Genomic DNA, 20976 nt, shown 5'->3' on the forward strand with positions numbered 1-20976 from the left:
CAAGTAAGCTGTACTCTTCACCTGTAAGTACTCAAGCATTGCATATTATTAGCTAGAGTTCAGTATTTATTTTTGTTTATAGTTCATTTTTTCTTTTGAAGTAATATTTACGTACAGTGAAATGTACAAATTTTAAGTGTTTTCAAACACATCATCTATACAACTCAAACGTCTATCGAGATTCAGAAATTTACCATCACCAGAGAAAGTCTCTTTATGCCCTTTCCGTCAGTCTGTATTCCTACACCCCCAGAAGCAACCACTGTTCTGTTTTTTATGTGTACTATAGATAAGTTTTGCCTGCTCTAGAATTTCATATTATAGAATCATATGGCATGTACTCTTTTGTGTAAGCCTTCTTTTGCACAGCATGTTGATTTTGAGATTTATCCATGTAGTTGTAGGAATAATTTATTCCTTGTCATTGCTGAGTACACTATTACTTTGTTTAAACACGTTGCAGTTTGTTTACTCATTTCAGTGGGGTCTGTTTGATTTCTCTTTTTGTTTTTTATCTGCTACGGGTTTGCAGAGAAGAGAGTACATCAAAGTTTGAACCTGACTCTGCCACCTTAACTTAAAGTCCCTTAGTTTAACTAATGTGTATTCATTTTAAGTTAATTAGTTAATTAATTAATTTATTTTTAAGATTGGCACCTGAGCTAACATCTGTTGCCAATGTTTTTTCTTCTTCTCCTCCTCCTTCTCCTCCCCCTGCCCCTCCCCTGCCACCCTCCCCGATGCCCCGCAGTACATAGCTGTATATTCTAGCTTTAGATCCTTCTAGTTGTGCTGTGTGGTTCACTGCCTCAGCATGGCCTGATGATCAGTGCCATGTCGGCTCTCAGGACCCGAACTGGCAAAACCCCGGGCTGCCAAAGCAGAAGCGCAAACTTAACCACTCAGCCACAGGGTGGCCCCAGCTACTTTCTAATTTTATAAGGAATGGAGTTATAGTCCTTTTCATGTCACATTTTTACATGAAATTTTAAAATAGAAAATATATAAATGAAGGGCTGTTTTTGGTGCTCAAAAGTTTTGTTTCATAAATAATGGCAGATAGTCTACATATTACATGTGTATTTTTCATATCATTTAAAAATTTGATAATTCTATCATGTTTTTACTGTTAGGTACAGTTTATCTATAATCACTGTGCTCCTTTATTATCAACAATAATATTAACAATAGACCTCTTTGTTTTTAAGAGTGTATCAGGGCTGGCCCCGTGGCCAAGTGGTTGAGTTTGCGCGTTCTGCTTCGGTGGCCCAGGGTTTCACAAGTTCAGATCCTGGGCAAGGACATGGCTCATCAGGCCATGCTGAGGCGGCGTCCCACACAGCACAACCAGAGCACTCACAACTAGAGTATACAACTATGTACTGGGGGGCTTTGGGGAGAAGGAAAAAACAAACATTGGCAACAGATGTTAGCGCAGGTGCCAATCTTTAAAAAAAAGAAAAAGAGTATGTCACTTTACCCATCTGAACAATATATTGTACATCTTTTATTTATTTATTTTTAATTTTTTTTATTTTTCAAGGAAGATTGACCCTGAGCTAACTGCTGCCAATCCTCCTCTTTTTGCTGAGGAAAGCTGGCCCTGAGCTCACATCCATGCCCATCTTCCTCTACTTTATATGTGGGACGCATGCCACAACATGGCTTAACGATTGGTGCCATGTCCACACCCGGGATCTGAACCAGCGAACCCTGGGCCTCCGAAGTGGAACGTGCGCACTTAACTGCTGCGCCACTGGACTGGCCCATGAGCAATATATTGTAAATCTATGAAACCTCTAATCTCTCTTAATTCTAGATTAATTCTTCAATTTAATGTAAATTGAGTAACTTAATCTCTTTTTCTGATACTTATATTAAAAGGAATAACTAAGAGAAGCATTACGTAGTTTACGTATAACAAATTATGTTTTATTTTATTTTTGCCCTTCTTCAGGTTTGGTTGGGATGTTCCAGTAATTCTGAGAAATTCAGAAGAGGCCCAGTTCAACGCAAGAGTTTTCAAAAAGCAAATGAGACAAGTCAAGAATCCTTTTGGCTTAGAGATCACTAATCCGTCTTCAGCTTCAATTACAAGTTGGTGGCTATTTTCCAAAGATTTTCTCCTTTGTGTACCCCTTTCCTAGCCCTTTGATTTTCTTTCTCTATGACTTTCTCTTCATTAGGCTTAACAGACACTTACTGAGCACCTGTTTTGTTCCAGGAGCTGTACTACATATTACAGATACAAAGATTAGTAATTCACCAAGCTCGCTCCTAAAGAACTTACCAAGTAGTAAACAGAGGCACTTGGATGAGAGAAGTAAAATATCACAGGCGTTAATAAGAGAAGTCTCTTAGGACACTGCAGTGAGAAATGTGACGATGGCATAGTATCAGTACAATTCGTATACGGTACGGCTGCCAGCCTTCTGGAGGACAATTCTCTCTTAATCTGAAATTATGCTATTTTTGGTATAAATTATTTAGGTATAAAGTGGCATTTTGGTAGATGGTAATAGTAGATGGTAGTTGTTTGTTTCTGTACTTGGAAAAATAATTGCAAGACTATCTAGGAACCAGTAGAAAGAAAGAGAGGAAGGGAGGAGAGAAGGAAGGAAGAGTTAAGTTTGCTAAGGGGAGGCATAGTCAGGGAAATCTTCATGAAGGAAGAATGTGCTGAGTCTCTCTCACTATCTTATTTTTTTCTTTCTTCCATTTTTTTTTGACTAGAGTCTTGAAAGATAAGTAGGTGTGTATCTCTTGGGATTGGGAAAAATTGTAAGTAGAAGGAGAAGTGTGAGCAAAGCCCTGGGATAGAACAGAACCATATGTTAGAGAAACAATGAATAATTTGTTGTGGATGAAACATATGGTGGGACAGGTAAGAGAAGAGTCAGGAAGACTCAGGTTCTTTGCATGGGTCCTCCATAGACAATTCCTATTACCGAGACAAGGAGTACAGGAAAAACAAGTTTTGGAAAAAAGGCAGTGAATTCAGTTTCTGGACTTTGAAATGCTTTTGTGACCATTAGATAGAGATATAGAGTAGGCAGGTCTGGATACAGTTCTGAGCTCTACAAAGATTTCTGAGCAGAGACCTATTGCCTTTTACACTTGCTCACGTTTCTGACATCTTAAAAATAACCAAAACTTTCTCAACTCTTTATCTTATTCTAGCTACTGTCCTATTTCTCCTCTTCCCTTCACAGCCAGACTGCTTAAAACCAGTTTGCATTTTCCTTCTCCTCCGAGCCTGCTTCCCTGTCACTCCTCAGAGCCGTGCACTCTGACTTTGCCTGTATCCCTCTACTGAAATGCTTTTCTCCAAGGTCACTGATGACCACGTCTGCCCTCCACCTCCAACCCCCAGCAGTCATACAATCCAGTGGACGCTTTTCAGGCCTGAGTTGGTGCTCTCTCTGCAGTATTTAACTGAGTCGACCAGTCTTTCCTTCTTGACACACTGTTCCCTTGGTTTCTGTGACCATTCTTATCTAGTCATCTTCCTGCCTCTAACTTCCAGAATCACTTGTCAAAAATCAGTGTATTTAGTCAATAGGGATTATCAACCTAAGTAATCTTGATTGACAAGGAAAACGTACAAAATTTCTTATTCTTCTTAAGCTATAAATACTATAGCATAGCTCTATAAACTGAAGGGAACTAAGGACTTTTTTCCCCTAATGGTTGATAAGGGTTTCATTCTGACATTTTTCACTTGGGAAGATCAAATTTCAAGATATGACAGAGAAAACTAACTTGTTTAGAAAACATGCCTGATTAAAATGTGGTGGTTCAGTGACCTCTGACCTCCATGGCCATGCACTGGGACCTGCTATAATATCACATCTGGCTCTTGAGCGGGACTGCCAATAGAAATACCTACCAGTCCAAAGCCATCCTTCCCGCAAGCCTGGAAACACACTGAAAAAGTAGGAACTGATACCTTGTGAGCAGACACACACAGGACACTCGTGAGCCACAAGGTGTGAGTAAATCCATCAGTCTGCCTTTTGGGCAGAAATAGTCTCAAATGAAGCCCACCCCGTAAATGTTAGCAGCAAGTGAAAAGATACCGGTAAGCAGAAGACCTCTCAGCTATGCCCAGCACACTAGGTGCTAACCAACAGTAGCATTACTGAGTACATGAACAAATTTGGGGGCCAGCCCCAGTGGCCTGGTGGTTAAGTTCAGCACATTCTGCTTTGGTGGGCCATGTTCAGTTCCCAGGCACGGACCTACACCACTCATCTGTCAGTGGCCATGCTATGGTGGTGGCTCAGATACAAAAAGAGGAAGATTGGGGCCAGATGTTAGCTCAGGGCGAATCTTCCTTGGCCAAAAAAAAAAAATTTTAAATATGTGAACTTAAGGCATACTTATTGAAGTATTTTAATTTTTAAAATACCAATACATATCATTATTTGTTTTCTATAGGGAAATAAGGAGAAGGATTTTGGTGGGAATTGTACTCAGCAGAATAACCTGTGAAATGATGGGTGTCACTAAAGATATCTAACCAGAACATTGAAATAGTATTCTGAGCAATAATTGTGACATTTTAAGGTGTTTATTTCATTTGATGTGTAGCTAATTTAAAAATCCAGGTCTTTTTTCATCACTGTATCCAAGATGCCTTGACATAGGGGAGGGAGGGAACATCTGGAGACCTGATTTACTTGAAAATAAACCAGAGAATCAGCTTTAATCTTAGTCATTTAGTTCTGTTTATTAGGGATGGGTTGTTGAGATTTTTTTGTTGTTATGTAATGAGACTGTATTTGGATTTATGATGTTTCCATGTCCCCAATATAGAGGCTTTAGTGAAATTGAAAGTAGGTGATATTGAGCATCTTTTAAAAAAAAATTTTTTTCTGCAGTCATAATGGTAAGATTGTGAAATTTCAATTGTACATTATTCTTTGTCAGACACTATATAAGTGTGCCCTTTCACGCCTTGTGCCCACCCCCCACCCCCCTTCCCCCTGGTAACCACTAAATTGTTCTCTTTGTCCGTAAGTTTATCTTCCACATATGAGTGAAATCATACGATGTTTGTCTTTCTCTGTCTGCTTATTTCACTTAACATCATACCCTCAAGGTCCATCCATGTGGCTGTGAATGGGATGATTATGTCTTTTTAATGGCTGAGTAGTATTCCATTGTATATATATATATACACCATATCTTCTTTATCCAATCATTGGTAGATGTGCGGTTGGGTTGCTTCCACTTCTTGGCTATAGTGAATAATGCTGCAATGAACATAGGGGTGCATAAGTCTCTTTGAACTGTTGATTTCAAGTTCTTTGGATAAATACCCAGTAGTGGGATGGCTGGATCATGTGATATTTCTACTTTTAACTTTTTGGGAAATCTCCATACTGTTTTCCATAGTGGCTGCACCATTTTGCATTCCCACCAGCAGTGAATTTTCTCTACAATGTCTCCAACATTTGTTATTTTTTGTCTTGGTGATTATAGCCATTCTAATGTGCCTAAGATGACTTCTAAGTGTCGTTTTGATTTGCATCTCCCTGATGATTAGTGATGTTGAACATCTTTTCATGTGCCTGTTGGCCCTCTGTATACCTTCTTTGGAAAAATGTCTGTTCATAACCTCTGCCCATTTTGTGATTGGGTTGTTTGTTTTTTTGTAGTTCAGTTGTATGAGTTCTTTATGTATTATGGAGATACTGAGCCTCTTAATGTCAAGTTCGTGTGCCCTATGTGCAGTAAGCCCATCACTGAGACTTGGAGATGGAGAGAGGTTTATTTGAATTGGCCAAAACAAGAAGTCGAGAGGTTAGGTTCTCTCGAATCCACCTTAACAGGAGAGGAAGGCAGGGGGTTTATAGAGCTAAGGGGGTTGGCAGGAGGAGTTTCAGAGAAACAAAGAGGTGATCCATATTCCTTTCACTCCAGATGAGCCCTTGGGCAATCTGAGTTCAGGTGTCAGGGGCAGCTGGGGGCTGGTTATTTGGTGGTGCTTAAAGGCATTCCTTTTCTTCTGTAAAAGAAGCTCATAAATCCTTGTGACCCTTGAGTCACCCCTCAGGTTAAACACGAAAACAGCAAATTGACAAGATTAACTTCTTTTCATAATAAGGTCTAAAGGTAATCTTATTGAATATTTACAGTAACCCTCAGGTACCAGCTTCATAGCTACTCAGGATATATTAGTTGAGTTGAATTAATTTTGTTCAGGAATTCTGCTGTCCTTTTGGAAACAACTTCCTTATATTTTGGCTTATTCACCCTGATAAAAGCTAACGTTCACCCTGGTAAAAGCTGAAAGCAAAAGATTTAGGTGAAATGACTCATAGCATTTTTGGAGGAATTTACAAAGCTCTGTGTGTCCCGTACTCCCTAAACTGTTCATCCCCCAATGCTCCAGTTTTATCATCTTCATGCGTGGTCTCCTTGTATCTTCGTCCTTCTCTTGCAGGCGTTCTTCTTCAAGAAGGTATGTGGCTTTTCTGCCTCATCGTTTCTCCTTTTTTAATGGCTCAACTCATTGGACCGTAGTCCCTATTTTTTTCAGCTTTTGCAGGGCTGTCTCTTATGCTGTGTTGCATTTGGCTGTTCCGGCTAGGTTGGTGAGGGCTGTTGGGAGAACGCACACCCCTGCTGCCTCATGGACTTCGGATTCTGAATTTTCTGGTTTATGACTGCATCCTGGTTCTGTTAATGCTGTTGATCTAAGATGGCATTGTATGTGCACTGAATTTTAGAAGACTAAGAAAATAGAAGAATGGGAACTTTCTTTGCAGAAGTGGGAAAAACTAAAGGGAGAATAGTTTTGCATAGGGGCATTTGAACTGTCATCAGTATGTGCTTGTACATGTATGTGCTTGTACATGTATGGACTTGATTTACAAGAACGTAAATCAGTACCTTCTCAGTCTGTGTAATGGACAAGTTTATGAAAGATTGTGGAGAGCAGAATTTTATAGAGTCCATAGTTCTTTTTCATTAACCTATTAATTTCAGAGACATATTATGTTAGAGGCTGATTAATATCCAGATGTCAGTGGTCTCTCATGCTCTCCCCATTTACTCAAGTATACAAAGTCTGTAAACAAGGCTTTGATGCAGCTCTGAGTCTCTGGATCTCTGGTTCTTTGTACAAAGCAGATAAACTGGGTAGTTTTATATGTTCTGCAAGTTGAGGTTTTTTTTTTTAAGGCTTATCTTTCCGTTGTTCTTTTATAGTGTAAACACACATATATATAGATATCCTATCCTGGGAGATAAACAGTAGCACACTGTATATACTTTTCTCCACCTTGCTTTTTTCATTTAACGACATATTCTGGTGATCATTCCACAGTAGTATATATGTATATGAATTATGCCTCAATTCTTTTTTAAAAACTGCATGGTACTTCATTATACAGTGTTCCATATTTTATTCATTTAATCCCCTGTTGATAGACATTTGGGTGGATTCCAGCATTTTGATATAACTAGTGCTCCGTACATACATCTTTTCACATTTTTCACATTTTTGCCAGTAATATTAAGAAATCATTTTCTGGGTCCCTTTTTTTTCTTTCTCTACAATTTTTATGTACTTTTACTATTTTTCCCTTTCCTGTCTACTTCTAACTTTTTTTTATTGCCTTATGTCATGTGCTTCTTAGGGATATAGAGAAAAGTGTGGTTTTTAAAAATATATATACATTTTTAAATTTGTGTTAATGGAGTGTTTTTCTTCAGCTGTTTAATAGCTAACTGAAAAAAATAGCTAATTGAATTTTCTATTCTTGAATTAATACCTGATGCATGGACTCATAAAAAAGTTGGAATCAAATTCTGTTCCGATTACCTATGCAAAGTTGCTGCCAATTAAAAGTTTTGCTTACCTGTGATTAGAAATTTCCCTATGTCACTGCTACTATACCTGTCCAAATCTGAGACTGCATCCGTACCACTGAATGCTGAGAAGAAACGTGGAGAACTCAGTCAGCTTTTGCTGTCCCCGTAGAGCATCTGCTTGTGTTGGTGTATCTCCTTCCAGCACATACTTTTGATCACCTTTTGAAAAACACTTATTGTATCAGTCAGAACTCTTATTAGCAAGCGCCTGAAACAACTCCAATAAAAGGAAGTTAGGTAGCTTACAGAATTGCCAGTAGGTTTGGAGACCCAGAATCAGAGACCAAGGCTGTGCAGCTAGGAACAGTGCCCTTTTGGCCTAAGAAGTACACTGTTGCCACTGAGCACGAGATGTTGCGGCCTGCACTGCCAGCGGTATGAGACACTGGGTGTTGCTGCCCTTGAACCTAATGTTGCTGCAACTTTTTTTCACGAGGGAAAAAAATCATGTAGGTGGCACATAGTAAGTCCTGTGGAAGTGTTAAATAAATAGGTAAAACTACATAAGATAATTTGTGTATCCACTTATAATTTATTTATCCACTTAATCAGGTTTACTCCAATTGTAACAGCTTTTGTTAAGCTGACAGCAAACAGATGAATGAGGCTATCACTATTAAACCCTCCTGTTTTGAAATCCCCACTCTTTCCTCAGGATATTTTGCATATTACATGGGACATTAACTGTGTGACAAGAGGGTATATCAATTTGTATATTAATGTTAGTAAAGCTTTTTAATATTTTTTCTACTCCAGTGATCATCTTGTGGACCCCCTGGGTTGGGTGTATCTGCTGTTGGAGACAGCTCTGCTGTTTCTTGTAGTTAGGATTATAGGCACAATTAGAGTGGTAGGTTATCAATAGTGAACTGTAGTTCAGGGTTTGTTTTTGTTTTTGATTTTGTTTTTCTGAGGAAGATTCGCCCTGAGCTCACATCTGTGTCAGTCTTCCTCTGTAAGTGGGTTGCCGCCATAGCATGGCCACCGATCAGTGGTGTGGGTCCATGCCTGAGAACTGAACCCAGGCCGCCAAAACAGAGCACGCTGAACTTAGGCCACAGGGTTGGCTCCTGTAGTTCAGTTTTTAAAATCTGTGTGGGAAAAGTCTTAAGGTCACCAAAAAAACTTAAATCATTAATTTACAAGGTTAAATATATAAATAATAAGAAAGAGTTTACTGATAGTGCTTCAAAATTATATAGACATTGAGGGTTTTTTTTTTCTTCCTGAGGAAGATTTGTCCTGAGTTAACATCTGTGCCAATCTTCCTCTGTTTTGTGTGTGAGCCACCACCACAGCATGGCCACTGATAGACAAGCAGTGTAGGTCTACACCTGGGAACTGAAGCTAGGCTGCTGAAGCAGAGTGTGCTGAACTTAACCACTAGGCCACTGGGGTTGGCCAGACATTGAGGTGTTTTGTTTTTTTTTAAAGATTGGCAGCTCAGCTAACACCTGTTGCCAATCTTCTTTTCTTCTTCTTCCTCTTCTTCTCCCCAAAGCCCTCCAGTATGTTATTATATGTTCTAGGTGTAGGTCCTTCTGGTTGTGCTGTGTGGGACACTGCCGCAGCATGGCTTGATGACAGTGCTATGTCTGCACCCAGGATCCGAACCGGCAAAACCCTGGGCTACCCAGGTGGAGCACGTGAACTCAACCACTCGGCCATGGGGCCAACCCTGACAATGAGGTTTCTATGTCTCTTGTTCTAGAGACCAGTTCCTTCATTTATAGTTGCATACCCTTTAATGAGTTTCTTTAACTACTGTCAGCCTGGCCAGAATCCAAATAGAAGCTTTTGTTACTCCTCATGTATAATTGTATTAGAAGCTGCAATAGGTAATTTTCTTCTCTTTGTCTCATTTGTTTTCTACAGATGGCATAACTTTGACAACAGATTGCCTTGAAGATAGCCTCCTTACATGCTACTGGGGCTGCAGCGTTCAGAAATTATATGAAGCTCTGCAGAAGCACTTTTATTGCTTCCGAATAAGCACGCCCCAAGCACTGGAAGATGCTCTGTACAGCGAGTATCTCCATCAAGAGCAGTACTTGTATCCTTTTAGATATTAGACCTTTTATGGAGAAAAGAAAGTATTGTAAGTTATTATTGATCACCTTTGGTATATTACTGTATTTTTGGTTATAGTGGCAATTTACCTTTACATCTTCAAAAGTATTAAAAAGGACAGCAAAGAAGAAATATATTGCGAGTTACCAAGAGATACTAAAATTGAAGACTTTGGTACAGTGCCTAGATCTCGCTATCCATTGGTAGCACTGTTGACTCTAGCTGATGAGGATAACCGAGAAATTTATGATATTGTAAGTAATTTAAAAATTCTAGAAGCATTAATTTTAAGTGATTTGGATGATGGGTCTTAATTATTTGGTGAAATAGAAAAAGTTTTATTTTAATTTCTGAGGATATACATTTGGCCTGGACACTTTATTTTTGAAAAATGAATACATGGGAAGTATACCTGTATGATTTTTATATGTGTAACAGTGCCTTCAGAGTGTAACTTATTTTTTCCGTATGAGTTGCAAGAATATGATTTTATTGAGAAAATAAAAGATATAAGTTAATTTCATTCTTCCGTATTCTATCATGTTTACTACATAGAGGAAGTCTGTTGGAAAGCATGTTTATTCTTAACATTTTTAGCACTGAATAAACAAGTGTAGTTATCTAAAGTGCTCAAAATTAAGACATTATCCACTTTTTTCTTTGTGTGCTTGCGGTCGTCTTGTTTCCATTATAACCCATGCTGCACCTGCATCTTATATATGTTTGGTCTCTATATTTTCAGTAATTATAGTAATAATTACTTTTCTCATTATGTGCTAATTATTTCTTTAGTCTGGTGGTTTATCCCTGTTAGGAAGTTAAAAGCATCTCAGAGATTTGAGCCCTGACAATCCTCTAAGTATGGTAAAAGCTTGTATATGAAATAAACTTTTGGTGAAATTGTATCATGGTAAGAATGCACTTATACACAATTTACTACTTTTCTAAAGTGTGTGGGTTAGTTATATTCGTTAATAAAGATATGGTAACATTTTTTATGACACTCTGTAATATGCAAAGTACATTCGCTAACGTTAACCTTGTGTGTTAAGGCAAACATCTTTCTTATACAGATTGAAACAGAGTCAGAAGTATCTCAGTCATTCAGGAAGAGATGAGCTTGACTCTGAGCCTTTGTGGTCCTTTTTGTTTTAGATGGGAATGCGCATCTCCCTGAAACAAGCCTGCACTGAGCTTTGGAAAGTGCAGACCCTTACTGGGAAATCTAGGCCCTGCTCCTGTGCACTTAAGCCTCTCTGTGTTTTAGGTTTTTAATCTTATCAAATTGAAGTTCTATTGAGCTGAAGTCAGCTTGTTTTTTCCCGAATAAAAGTCTTATCAACGGCACTATGTATCCAGAACCTAGCACAGTGCCTGGGACACCGTAGGTGCTCAATAAATTTGATAAGTGGAAAAAAAGTCATAGCCATGTTGGCGAGCCTCCGAGCTGGCAGCAGAACTCCTGGGTTGCGTGTGCATGAAGTAGTGTACAGGAGAGCTCTCTGGTGCCCTCCCTCCCTCCTCAGTTGAAGATAGGTAAGCCCTGTGAAGTTGGTGTTTCATACTTGCAGCCTCTCCGTTCTTCATCCTGCCTACCCAGGCACCGCAGCCTTCTCTCACCGCCGTGTCGCCATCTCTTCTGAGCTCTCCTGCTTCTTTGCTTTCCTTCAAAACAAAAAGGGTCAGAACTGTGCCCTTGCTTCCAGCCCCCACTCTGGGTTCTGTCCCCTCACTGCTGGTGCTCTCTGTTGACTTGAGGTGCTCAGGGTCTTTGTCTTCTGTCTTCCTCCCTCTAGCCAGAGAGGGATTTTGTGTGTGCAGTAAATTTACATAACATAAACTTCAGCGCTGTCACCGCCTTGCAGTGTACAGTTCAGTGGCGTTGTAAACGGGAAAACGTGCTCTCAGGCCCTGAGCCGCCAGAAGTGAAGACTGCCTGTCTCCAGTGTAGCCGTGCAGGCTTGTTCCCACGGAGGGCCTGGGCGCGGGGCCCTCGGGGGAGCAGTCATGTCCTCCTTTACTTTGAATACTTCTCCCTGCCTGGCTCTTCGTTTGTGTCAGGGTTTGGTTTTGTTTTGTTTTTAATTTATTTACTTATTTTATTGAAGTATAATTGATAGATAGCATTATGTTAGTTTCAGGTGTACAACATAATAATTCAATATTTGTATATGTTGCAAAAGGATCACCACAATAAGTCTAGTCAACATCCATCACCACATAGTTACAAAATTTTTTTTTCTTGTGATAAGGACTTTTAAGATCTCCTCTCTCAGCAGCTTTCAAATATGCAGTACGTTATTACTGCCTACAGTCGCCGTGCTGTACCTTACATCCCCAGGACTTAGTTATTTTACAGCTGGGTCTGTGTCTTTTATTCTTCTTATCGGCAGACTCCCTCCCTATTTTCCTGTTAATCCTGGCTTCTCCATCTCTTCTCTCTCAGATTGGGCCTAATATTGGAACTAAAGCGTATTTATTAGTATATTTTGTATTAATGTTCTCTGGTCTTAATTTTAGAAGCAAACTGAGCATTTCATAATTCTTTTTCATATGTGGTTTTCCAATATTTTATCTTGGGGTCAGAAATGCTGAATCTAAAAATTAAACTCTCCCATTCCTATTGTAACAGTAAAAATTACATTTATATAGTGCAATTAGGACCCAGTTTGTTATTTTAGTTAGATAAGGGAAGGCAGGGATTATTGTTCCAAGAGTTTGACTTTAAAAATTTTTTCACTTTTATTTAATTACATTAGTTTATTTTCTGTATTATTCAAATAATATGTTTATGGCAGGTAGTAAAATTAGAAAATGTAGACAAGCCAAAGGGAAAAAAGTATAATCACCTATATTCTATCATACAAAGATAACCACTATGAATATTTGTGTCTTTCCAGACATTTATATATGTAATTTTTTTTTTTTGTAAGGAAGATTGGCCCTGAGCTAACATCTGTTGCCAGTCTTCCTCTTTTTGCTTGAGGAAGATTGTTGCTGAGCTAACATCTGTGCCAGTCTTCCTCTATTTTACACTGCCACAGTGTGGCTTGATGAGCAGTGCTAGGTCTGCGCCTGGGATCCGAACCTACAAACCCTGGGCTCACTAAAAAGAATGCACAAACTTAACCGCTATGCCACTGGGCCGGCTCCTATATATGTAATTTTTAAACAAAAATGGGATCAAATCATACATACTGTTTTGTGCCCTGCTTTCATTTGATAGTATATTTTAAAGATCTTTTCCATATCAACTATGAATCTACAACTACATATATATTTATAACTAGCATGATAGTAGCTTCAGAGGCTTTTAATATTAAATCAGATGACAGGGTTGTGAGTATGAGGTGATAACATTGCTGTTTCTTGCCAGTCCTATCATTTTGATTTAGTATTAAAAGCCTCTAAAGCCATTACCAAATTAATAAATCTTTATAAAGCTGTAAAGAATATTGTATGTTTACAACCATAGTAGGTTTTGTTTTTTAACTTGGACATGATTTCAAAAACTTGCGAAGATAAAAAAGCGAAAGAACACTCATATACCGTTTACCCAGATCTCCTATTGTTAATTGTTAACATTTGCATCATCATTTGCCCATATATGTATGTGTGTCACATATATATATATATTTTTTTTTAATGAATGATTTGAGAGTAAATTGTATACACAATGATTCTTTATCCCTGCATACTTCAGTGTGTATTTCCTAATAGGGATGTTCTAAGCACAGTATAGTTATCCACATTGTAAATCCAGCATTGAGGTAATATTGTATCTAGTCTATCACCTCTCATGGTGTTCTTACAACTTTTCCCTCTGGTACAGACCAGTCTGGAGTCAGATACTGTATTTGTCATGTCTCTTTAGCCTCCTTTAATCTGGAACATTTCACAGCTTTCCTTTGTCCTTCATGGTGTCAGCATTTTTGCAGAACGCAGTTGCATACTCGTTGTAGAGTAGAATGTTCCTTTGTTTTGTCTGTCGCACGGCTGTCAGGATGAGGTTGGAGCTCTGCACTGTCAGCCCATGTGTGCGCAGGTGGTGATGTGGGCTTTTCAGGGCATCGCCTCTCCAGGCGTGTGGGAGTCTCTTCCCTCATTGGTGATGTCAGTTGTGATCTCTCAGTCAAGATTCTGTCTAGTTTCTTCACTCTTCCTTTTGTTCCGTCCCTTGCAAATAATAAGCAGTCTCTGGGAAGGCACTTGAAGATCACGCAGATATCCCACTCTTTATCAAAAACTCCTATCCACTGATGATTCTTACCAGATTTATCTTTACTGTGATGGTTACAAAATGATTATTTTTCCAACTCCAGCCCTCCAGTCAGCCCTCAGCATTCTGCTAGAGGTAAGAGACCTCCCTTTTATTTCTTAGTTTATTTATTGTTATCCATAAAGCCTTAGGAATTCCTTTTTTTTCCCAGTGGTTTATAATTCATTACTGAATTTAATTATTTTTGCTCAAACTGCCCTCTCCCTACTTCCTGCCCAAGACTGAGAGTTTGTTGGCAAATACCGTGTCCATAAATTACTTGGATTAGTTCTCCCAAAAGTCCGAAAACTATCTAAAGAAACGTACTCATATGTCACTCGCTTCCGTATCTCCTCCCCTGGTTCTTACACACCCCAGTCCTTAGAGATAACCAGGTTCATTGTTTCTCATTTATACTTCTTATGTTTCTTATTGTAATGATAAGAAGATGCAGATATTGATAGATAGAGATACATAGATTTATAAGTGCTTATATTTATATCATATATATATTCTTTGTATATATAATATATATATTTTTTCTTGTTTTCTCTCTTTCTTACATAAAAGGTAGCACACTATACATGTTCTTGCTTTTTTCACTCTATAACATCTCCTGGAAATCCCTCCGAATTCGCCCTGGAGCTCCTCCTCACTTTTCCAGCCGCACAGCGCTCCATTGTGTGTAGGGTGCGGGCACCATGGTTAGTCAGCCAGTCTCCTGTGGTTGGAGATTCAGGGAGTTTCCAGTATTCTCCAATAACAAATAATCTTTCGCTGAATAATCTGTGCGTATGTATTTTAGTATTGTTGAGGTTGTGTGGTTGAAGGGTAGATGCATGTCCTTCTGTTACATATTGCCAAATTCCCCTCCACTGGGCTGGCGCCTTTGGGGTTGTGCCTTTTGTTTTTTTAACACATTTCCACCAGCAATATATGAGAGTGACCTACTTCTCCATAGAGTGTGTTGACAAGCTTTTGAGTTTTTGTTAATCTGTTAAATGAGAAATGCTATCTCAGTGAAGTTTTAATTTGCACTTAGCATATTCTGAGTGAAATTAAACATCATTTAATATTGCCAAGGACCATGTTTTTATCTTTTTGTGAATTGTCTGTTCATGTCTTTTGCCCATTTTTCTACAGGACTTTTGTCACTTTTTCTTAAATTTGTAAATGTTCTTCATAAATTAAGAATATTACCCCATAGCCTGTGATATACATGGTGAACTTTTTTTTTTTTTAACGATTTTATTTTTCCTTCTTCTCCCCAAAGCCCCCTGGTACACAGTTGTGTATTTTTAGTTGTGGGTCCTTCTAGTTGTGGCATGTGGGACGCTGCCCCAGCACAGCCTGATGAGCGGTGCCATGTCCACGCCCAGGATCCGAACCGGTGAAACCCTGGGCCGCTGAAGCAGAGCGCACGAACCTAACCACACGGCCATGGGGCCGGCCCCCATGGTGAACTTTTTATTCAGTTGTCATATGTCTTTTGACTTTGCCTATGGTGCTTTTTGTCATGCAAGTTTTAAATTTTTTGTAGTCACATTTGTCAAATTTGTCTACCTCTGGGTTTGAGTAATAGTTAGAAAGTCTTTCCCTACACTGACACTAAAAAGGAATTCACATGTTTTCTGCTAGTACTTATGTAGTTTTACTTTTTTACAATTACATCTCTTGTGCTTTGGAGTTTATTCTTATGTATGTTATGAGGGATACATCTAATTTTATATTTTTCCAAATAGCTGTCTTTTTGTCCCAATAGTTTCTATTATTAAAAAGTCTCCTTTGCCCATTGATTTGAAATGCCATCTTTGTCATATTTGGGTCTGTTTCTAGACTGTTTATTCTGTTCCATCCATCTGTTCATGTTCCAGTACCACATTGTTTTAACTTTAGAGGCTTTGTAATATATTTTAATATCTAACTCATCTTTTTTTTTTTAGGCAGATTGTCCCTGAGCTAACATCTGTTGCCAGTCTTCCTCTTTCTCTCTTTGTTTTTTTTGCTCCTCAAAGCCTCACTACCTAGTCTGGTTCTTGTATGTGGGATGCCGTCACAGCATGGCTTCATGAGCCATGCGTAGGTCCGCACCCAGGATCCAAACTGGTGAACCCCAGGCCACCAAAGTGGAACACACAAACTTAACCACTCAGCCACAGAGCCTGCCCCTGTGTGTTAATATCTGACTACGCTTAGTCCCCCTCATGGGTTTCTTTTCACTATTTTCCTAGCTATTATTATGTGTTATTTTTCCATATGAGAATTGTAGAGTCAACTCATAGCTCTGTAAAAAAGCTCATTAGTATTTTTGTTGGGATCATATTAAATTTGTAAATTTGAGTATAATTAAAATAATTCTGGCAAAAACCTATCAGTAACTGGTTCCTCTTTAGTGACTATGATTTTAAAAAAATTAGTGTAACTTTTCCAATGTATCAACCTCTTCTTTTTATTTAAGCATTTTTCACATATCTATGAAATAATATAAGGAAGTTAAGTACTGACCAGTGTTCAATTTTTATTTTAGATTTCCATGGTGTCAGTAATTCATATTCCTGATAAGACTTATAAACTTTCCTGTAGAATATTATATCAGTATTTACTCCTGGCTCAAGGTCAATTTCATGATCTTAAGGTAAGTTGTACCCTATCGTCTTATCTCTGTCCCTTTTGTTTTAAGAGTTTTGAAGAATGAACATTTGTAAAGAGAGAATAGTAGTTTTCAGTTAGTTATCATATAAGTTAGCTATTATTTGCCATTGGATTTGCTAGCTCATAAATTTTGAGCAGCTCTTATGACCCCCGATTTAAGAGTAATTGTCATTAAACTTGTTTCTTTGATTTTCAGCAACTTTTCATGTCTGCAAATAATAATTCCGCTCCCTCCAGTAATTCCTCTCCGGAAGACAAAAGTGCAGACCGAAGTCTGTTGGAAAAGGCTGGACTGTCTGAAGGCGAGCTGGAGCCTCCTGAGGAGAGCAGCAGGGACTGTGTCGTGTGCCAGAACGGGGCTGTGAACTGGGTGCTGCTGCCGTGTCGGCACGCGTGCCTGTGCGACGGCTGCGTCAGGCACTTCCAGCAGTGCCCCATGTGCAGGCAGCTTGTTCAGGAATCCTTTGCACTTGGTAGTCAAAAGGAGCAAGATAAAGACAAACTGAAAACTCTTTGAGGATGTCGTTACATCCTCAAGTTGAGAAGTACACTTTCCACTGAAGATGCAGAAATTTGTGTTCTTGGAATTCATCATAACATGGAATCTACAGTGTTGACCATCAACAAAAATTCTATTTTAACTTCCTGTTTGTATGGATGGTGGCAATTAATTATTTCTTCTTGTTCAGTATGGTGAATACTGGAATACTATCTGTGTTAATACATAAAATTCATTCAACTCTTGAGAAGAGTGTAAACGTTTAGCCTTTTATCAGCTAGAGGGTTTTGTATAAGGTTGATTAGAAAAATTCTGAAAAGCAATCCATCAAAAATTTCTGAGGAGGTAAAAGTCTTAAGATTTCTGAATGTTTTCCTTAGATGTAATCTGGAGTGCAGTTGAGAAAAAACTGAATTCTTCTTAAAGTAATTGTATGTTCCTCACTTTACAAAGGAGTTGAAAAGGGCTTCTAATTTTAAATCCTTTCCTGAAATATCAGTTTTTATAAATATCCATCTATTTGGCTTCTAATTTTCCTTATAATCATAGTCACATAAACTCATCTTAATTTTTAAATATAGCTTATTAAATCATAAATGCAAGAAACAATTCTTGACTGCTCTCAGTTTATCATAGATTAAAATGATACTCATTTATAGGAAGCAGATATATAAAACATGGATAATAAAATTTCTTGGATAATTAAATTTATTGTCAGCTGTGATTAGATGACCAGCATGGGACCTACCAGGGGAAATTTGTGAGACTCTCGAGGCCTTCCCTCACGTTTCCTCCTGCACGGTGGATCCATCCAACACTGGAGGGGTTTTGGAACCAGAAAAATCGTTGAAAGAAACCACCTTTTTTCTAGTGTGTTTTTATTCCGAATAAACCCATGTCCTTCCGAGTGTAACCTACCTTGTTATCTCTTGTGACATCCTCATAAGAGTGGAGGAAGCTGATAGGAAAAAGCCCCATCCCCAACTCTTTCCAAGGTGACTGAGAAGAAAGTGAATCAGAACTTCCTGTGTCTTCAGTGGAATTACCTTCAACTCACCAAGAAACTAGATCACAGTAAATAAACTATGACATCCAGGGAGATTTTCAAGCCTTTTTTGTCCTGTTTATATTAAGAATGATGCCTTGTCCTTGTATCAGTGTTTTCACGTAATACCATTTCATTCCAATCAAATATAGCACTCTGAAAAAGACATTACCTATTTTTCATTTTATAAACCAAATCAAACTTCCATCTGCATTTAACAGCTATGTAATAAATATCTTGTAGGGGCAGATACCTTTTGGGAGTCTGGGTTACAAAGAATCAGGCAGGGCTCCTGAACTCATAGTATCCATGCCAGAAGCATATGCTCACCTCAGAAATTCCTAAGGCCGTGTGCTGACCCTGCCACAGGAAGTGGGGCATTCACAGCTCCCGTGCCTGCTGCGTCAGCCAGCAGTTCTCTGGGAAACCCCCCCTGTGGTGTCAGTGTGGGAGATGCTCAGATCATTTCCCCGGTCCTAGTCCACCTGCTTCCCTTTACAGAGTTTGCACCTAAACTGCCCTAGACACATAGTTGCTTTCTCATCTGAGATACATTCCACCTGCAGTCTTACTCCATTTTCCGTAGCTTTTTATTGCAGTAAAAGGTTCATAACATAAAATTCAGCATTTAACCATTCTTTAGTGTACAATTCAGTGATATTAAGTACATTCACATTGTTCTGTTATTGTACCATCACCAGTATTCAGCTTCAGAACTTTCCATCATCCCAGAATGAAACTCTACCCATCAAACGCTGACACCCCATCCCCTCCCTGCAGCCCTGGTACCCACCCTTCTGCTTTCTGTGTCTGTGAATATGACTACTCTAGGTACTTCATATATGTGGAATCAACAATATTTGCTGGCTTATTTCACTATGTTTTAAAGGTTCATCTGTTTTGTAGCATGCATCAGAATTTTCTTCCTTTTTAAGGCTGAATGATACTCCATTTTATGTATGTACCACATTTTGTTTATCCATTCAACCATCATTTTTCATAACTCTTAAAGATGATTTGTCCTGCTGTGAAAGTAATTCTTTCCTGCCCTCAGGGGTAATAATATGAGGAATTTGGTAGGTAATCAAGTAAAAACAAGTACACTGACTCCTGGAGGCTTATGTCAGAATTTGCTGACAGCAGTGAATAAGTGACATTTTGTGAGAAAGTCTATAAAAGCATTTTATTTGAATAGATTATTGGATAAAATATTTGGTTTATATAGGTTAGTTGCTGCTTTCCAAAACTCCCAATCAGGGCTCCATTAAGCAGACTTGACAGGTGACTAGCCATCTCCTCCTGTGATGCTTTCTTCCCAACTTGGTGCCTGTGAGAGTTCTTAAGGTCTAAAGCAGCTCTGGGGGAGGAACTTAAAAACGGTTACTTAGAGACTCAACATAAGTCATTGAATTATCTCCCATGGGGCTATCGTATTTTTGGTGTCTTTCCATTGATTGTGGAGTGAAGAGCTCTGTCTTGGCTTGTGGGAATTTGAAGCATCAGCATGGACAAGCTGGGGTTTGGGCAGGGTAGGAGGACCCTGTACTCTCACTCAGTCCTGCCTCAGACCGGTCCTAGCCCTCTGAATAATTCCTCAACTCCATTTCCCAGATTTTGAACACTGAATCCCCCTCTCGCTCTCTCCATCTCTCTCTCTATATATATTTTCCTCTTGAATCTTTTCTTCCTTGTCATCATGATTTCTAGTTCCTGGGTCCTTGAGTGTATTGAATAATTCATTAACTTCCCCCTGGGTTCCCTGCTCAACTATTTCAAATGTGTTTTTGTCTTATCTTGCTTTCTTGACCTCTCCACTCTACCTGCCCCCACCAACCCACAAACTTGGCTTAACTTTATGTCTTTACTGCTGTTGCCACAGAAGGTCAAGTGGCCTAACCAATTCAGGGAGTTCACCTCCAAGCCATGTTGTTTAGTTGCGTACAGGCCTTCACTGCTGGTCAACAATCCTTTTATTTTTTCTCCTAGTGGACCCCATAGCAAACTCCCGGTAGCTGTTTCTCTTCCACTCTTCTCAATTCTGTTCCCCACCACTGCTGCGTCACTTTAGCAAAGAACCTTCGAGAGCAGTATGATGTGGTATGGAGGTTAAGATGATAGATGCTGAAATCAGATGTCTTGGGTTTTTACCCCAGCTCTGCCACTTGTCCTTTGGACAAATTACTTAACCCCACTCTGCTTCACTTTCTTCATTTATAAAAATGGTGATAATAGAACCTCTACCTATGGGCCGTTGAGAGGATTACACCAGTTAATAGGTGTGAAGTGCTTAGACCTGGGCATAGCACATAGCCCTATGTGTGACAGGTATTACTACTTTGTTTAGTTATTCAAAGCCTGTAGGCATTCTTTTATTTCTTCCCCCAAAGAGGAGGTGTATTATATCTACTTTTGAGGCCAACACTGTACTAGTGTTCTTGATCTAATCTCTGCTCCCTGAACTCATTTGATTATTCATTCGATAATTAATTATTGAGTGCCAAAGACATTACAGATTATTTGGGCATGAGGATATAGCAGTGAAAAAAATAGGCAAAACCCCTTGTCCCC

General features: G+C 39.0%; 1 protein-coding gene across 4 annotated transcripts in view; it reads left to right on the plus strand.

The window, feature by feature from the left end:
* Positions 1-17819, plus strand: part of CGRRF1 (cell growth regulator with ring finger domain 1) — a 32446-nt gene extending 14627 nt beyond the window's left edge. For 3 of the 4 annotated variants that reach the window (XM_070513652.1, XM_014864705.3, XM_070513651.1), the window contains exons 6-10: positions 1958-2097; positions 9760-9937; positions 10061-10208; positions 16740-16847; positions 17061-17819. In XM_070513652.1, the coding sequence (XP_070369753.1) occupies positions 1958-2097; positions 9760-9937; positions 10061-10208; positions 16740-16847; positions 17061-17381 (895 nt within the window). In that variant the 3' untranslated portion in view covers positions 17382-17819. The remainder of the gene's footprint in view (positions 1-1957; positions 2098-9759; positions 9938-10060; positions 10209-16739; positions 16848-17060) is intronic. The other variant, XM_014864707.3, reaches the window with a different exon arrangement.
* The last annotated feature ends 3157 nt before the right edge of the window (positions 17820-20976 follow it).

Source organism: Equus asinus, chromosome 7 (assembly GCF_041296235.1).
Source record: "Equus asinus isolate D_3611 breed Donkey chromosome 7, EquAss-T2T_v2, whole genome shotgun sequence".
In the NCBI taxonomy this organism is placed as follows: domain Eukaryota; kingdom Metazoa; phylum Chordata; class Mammalia; order Perissodactyla; family Equidae; genus Equus; species Equus asinus.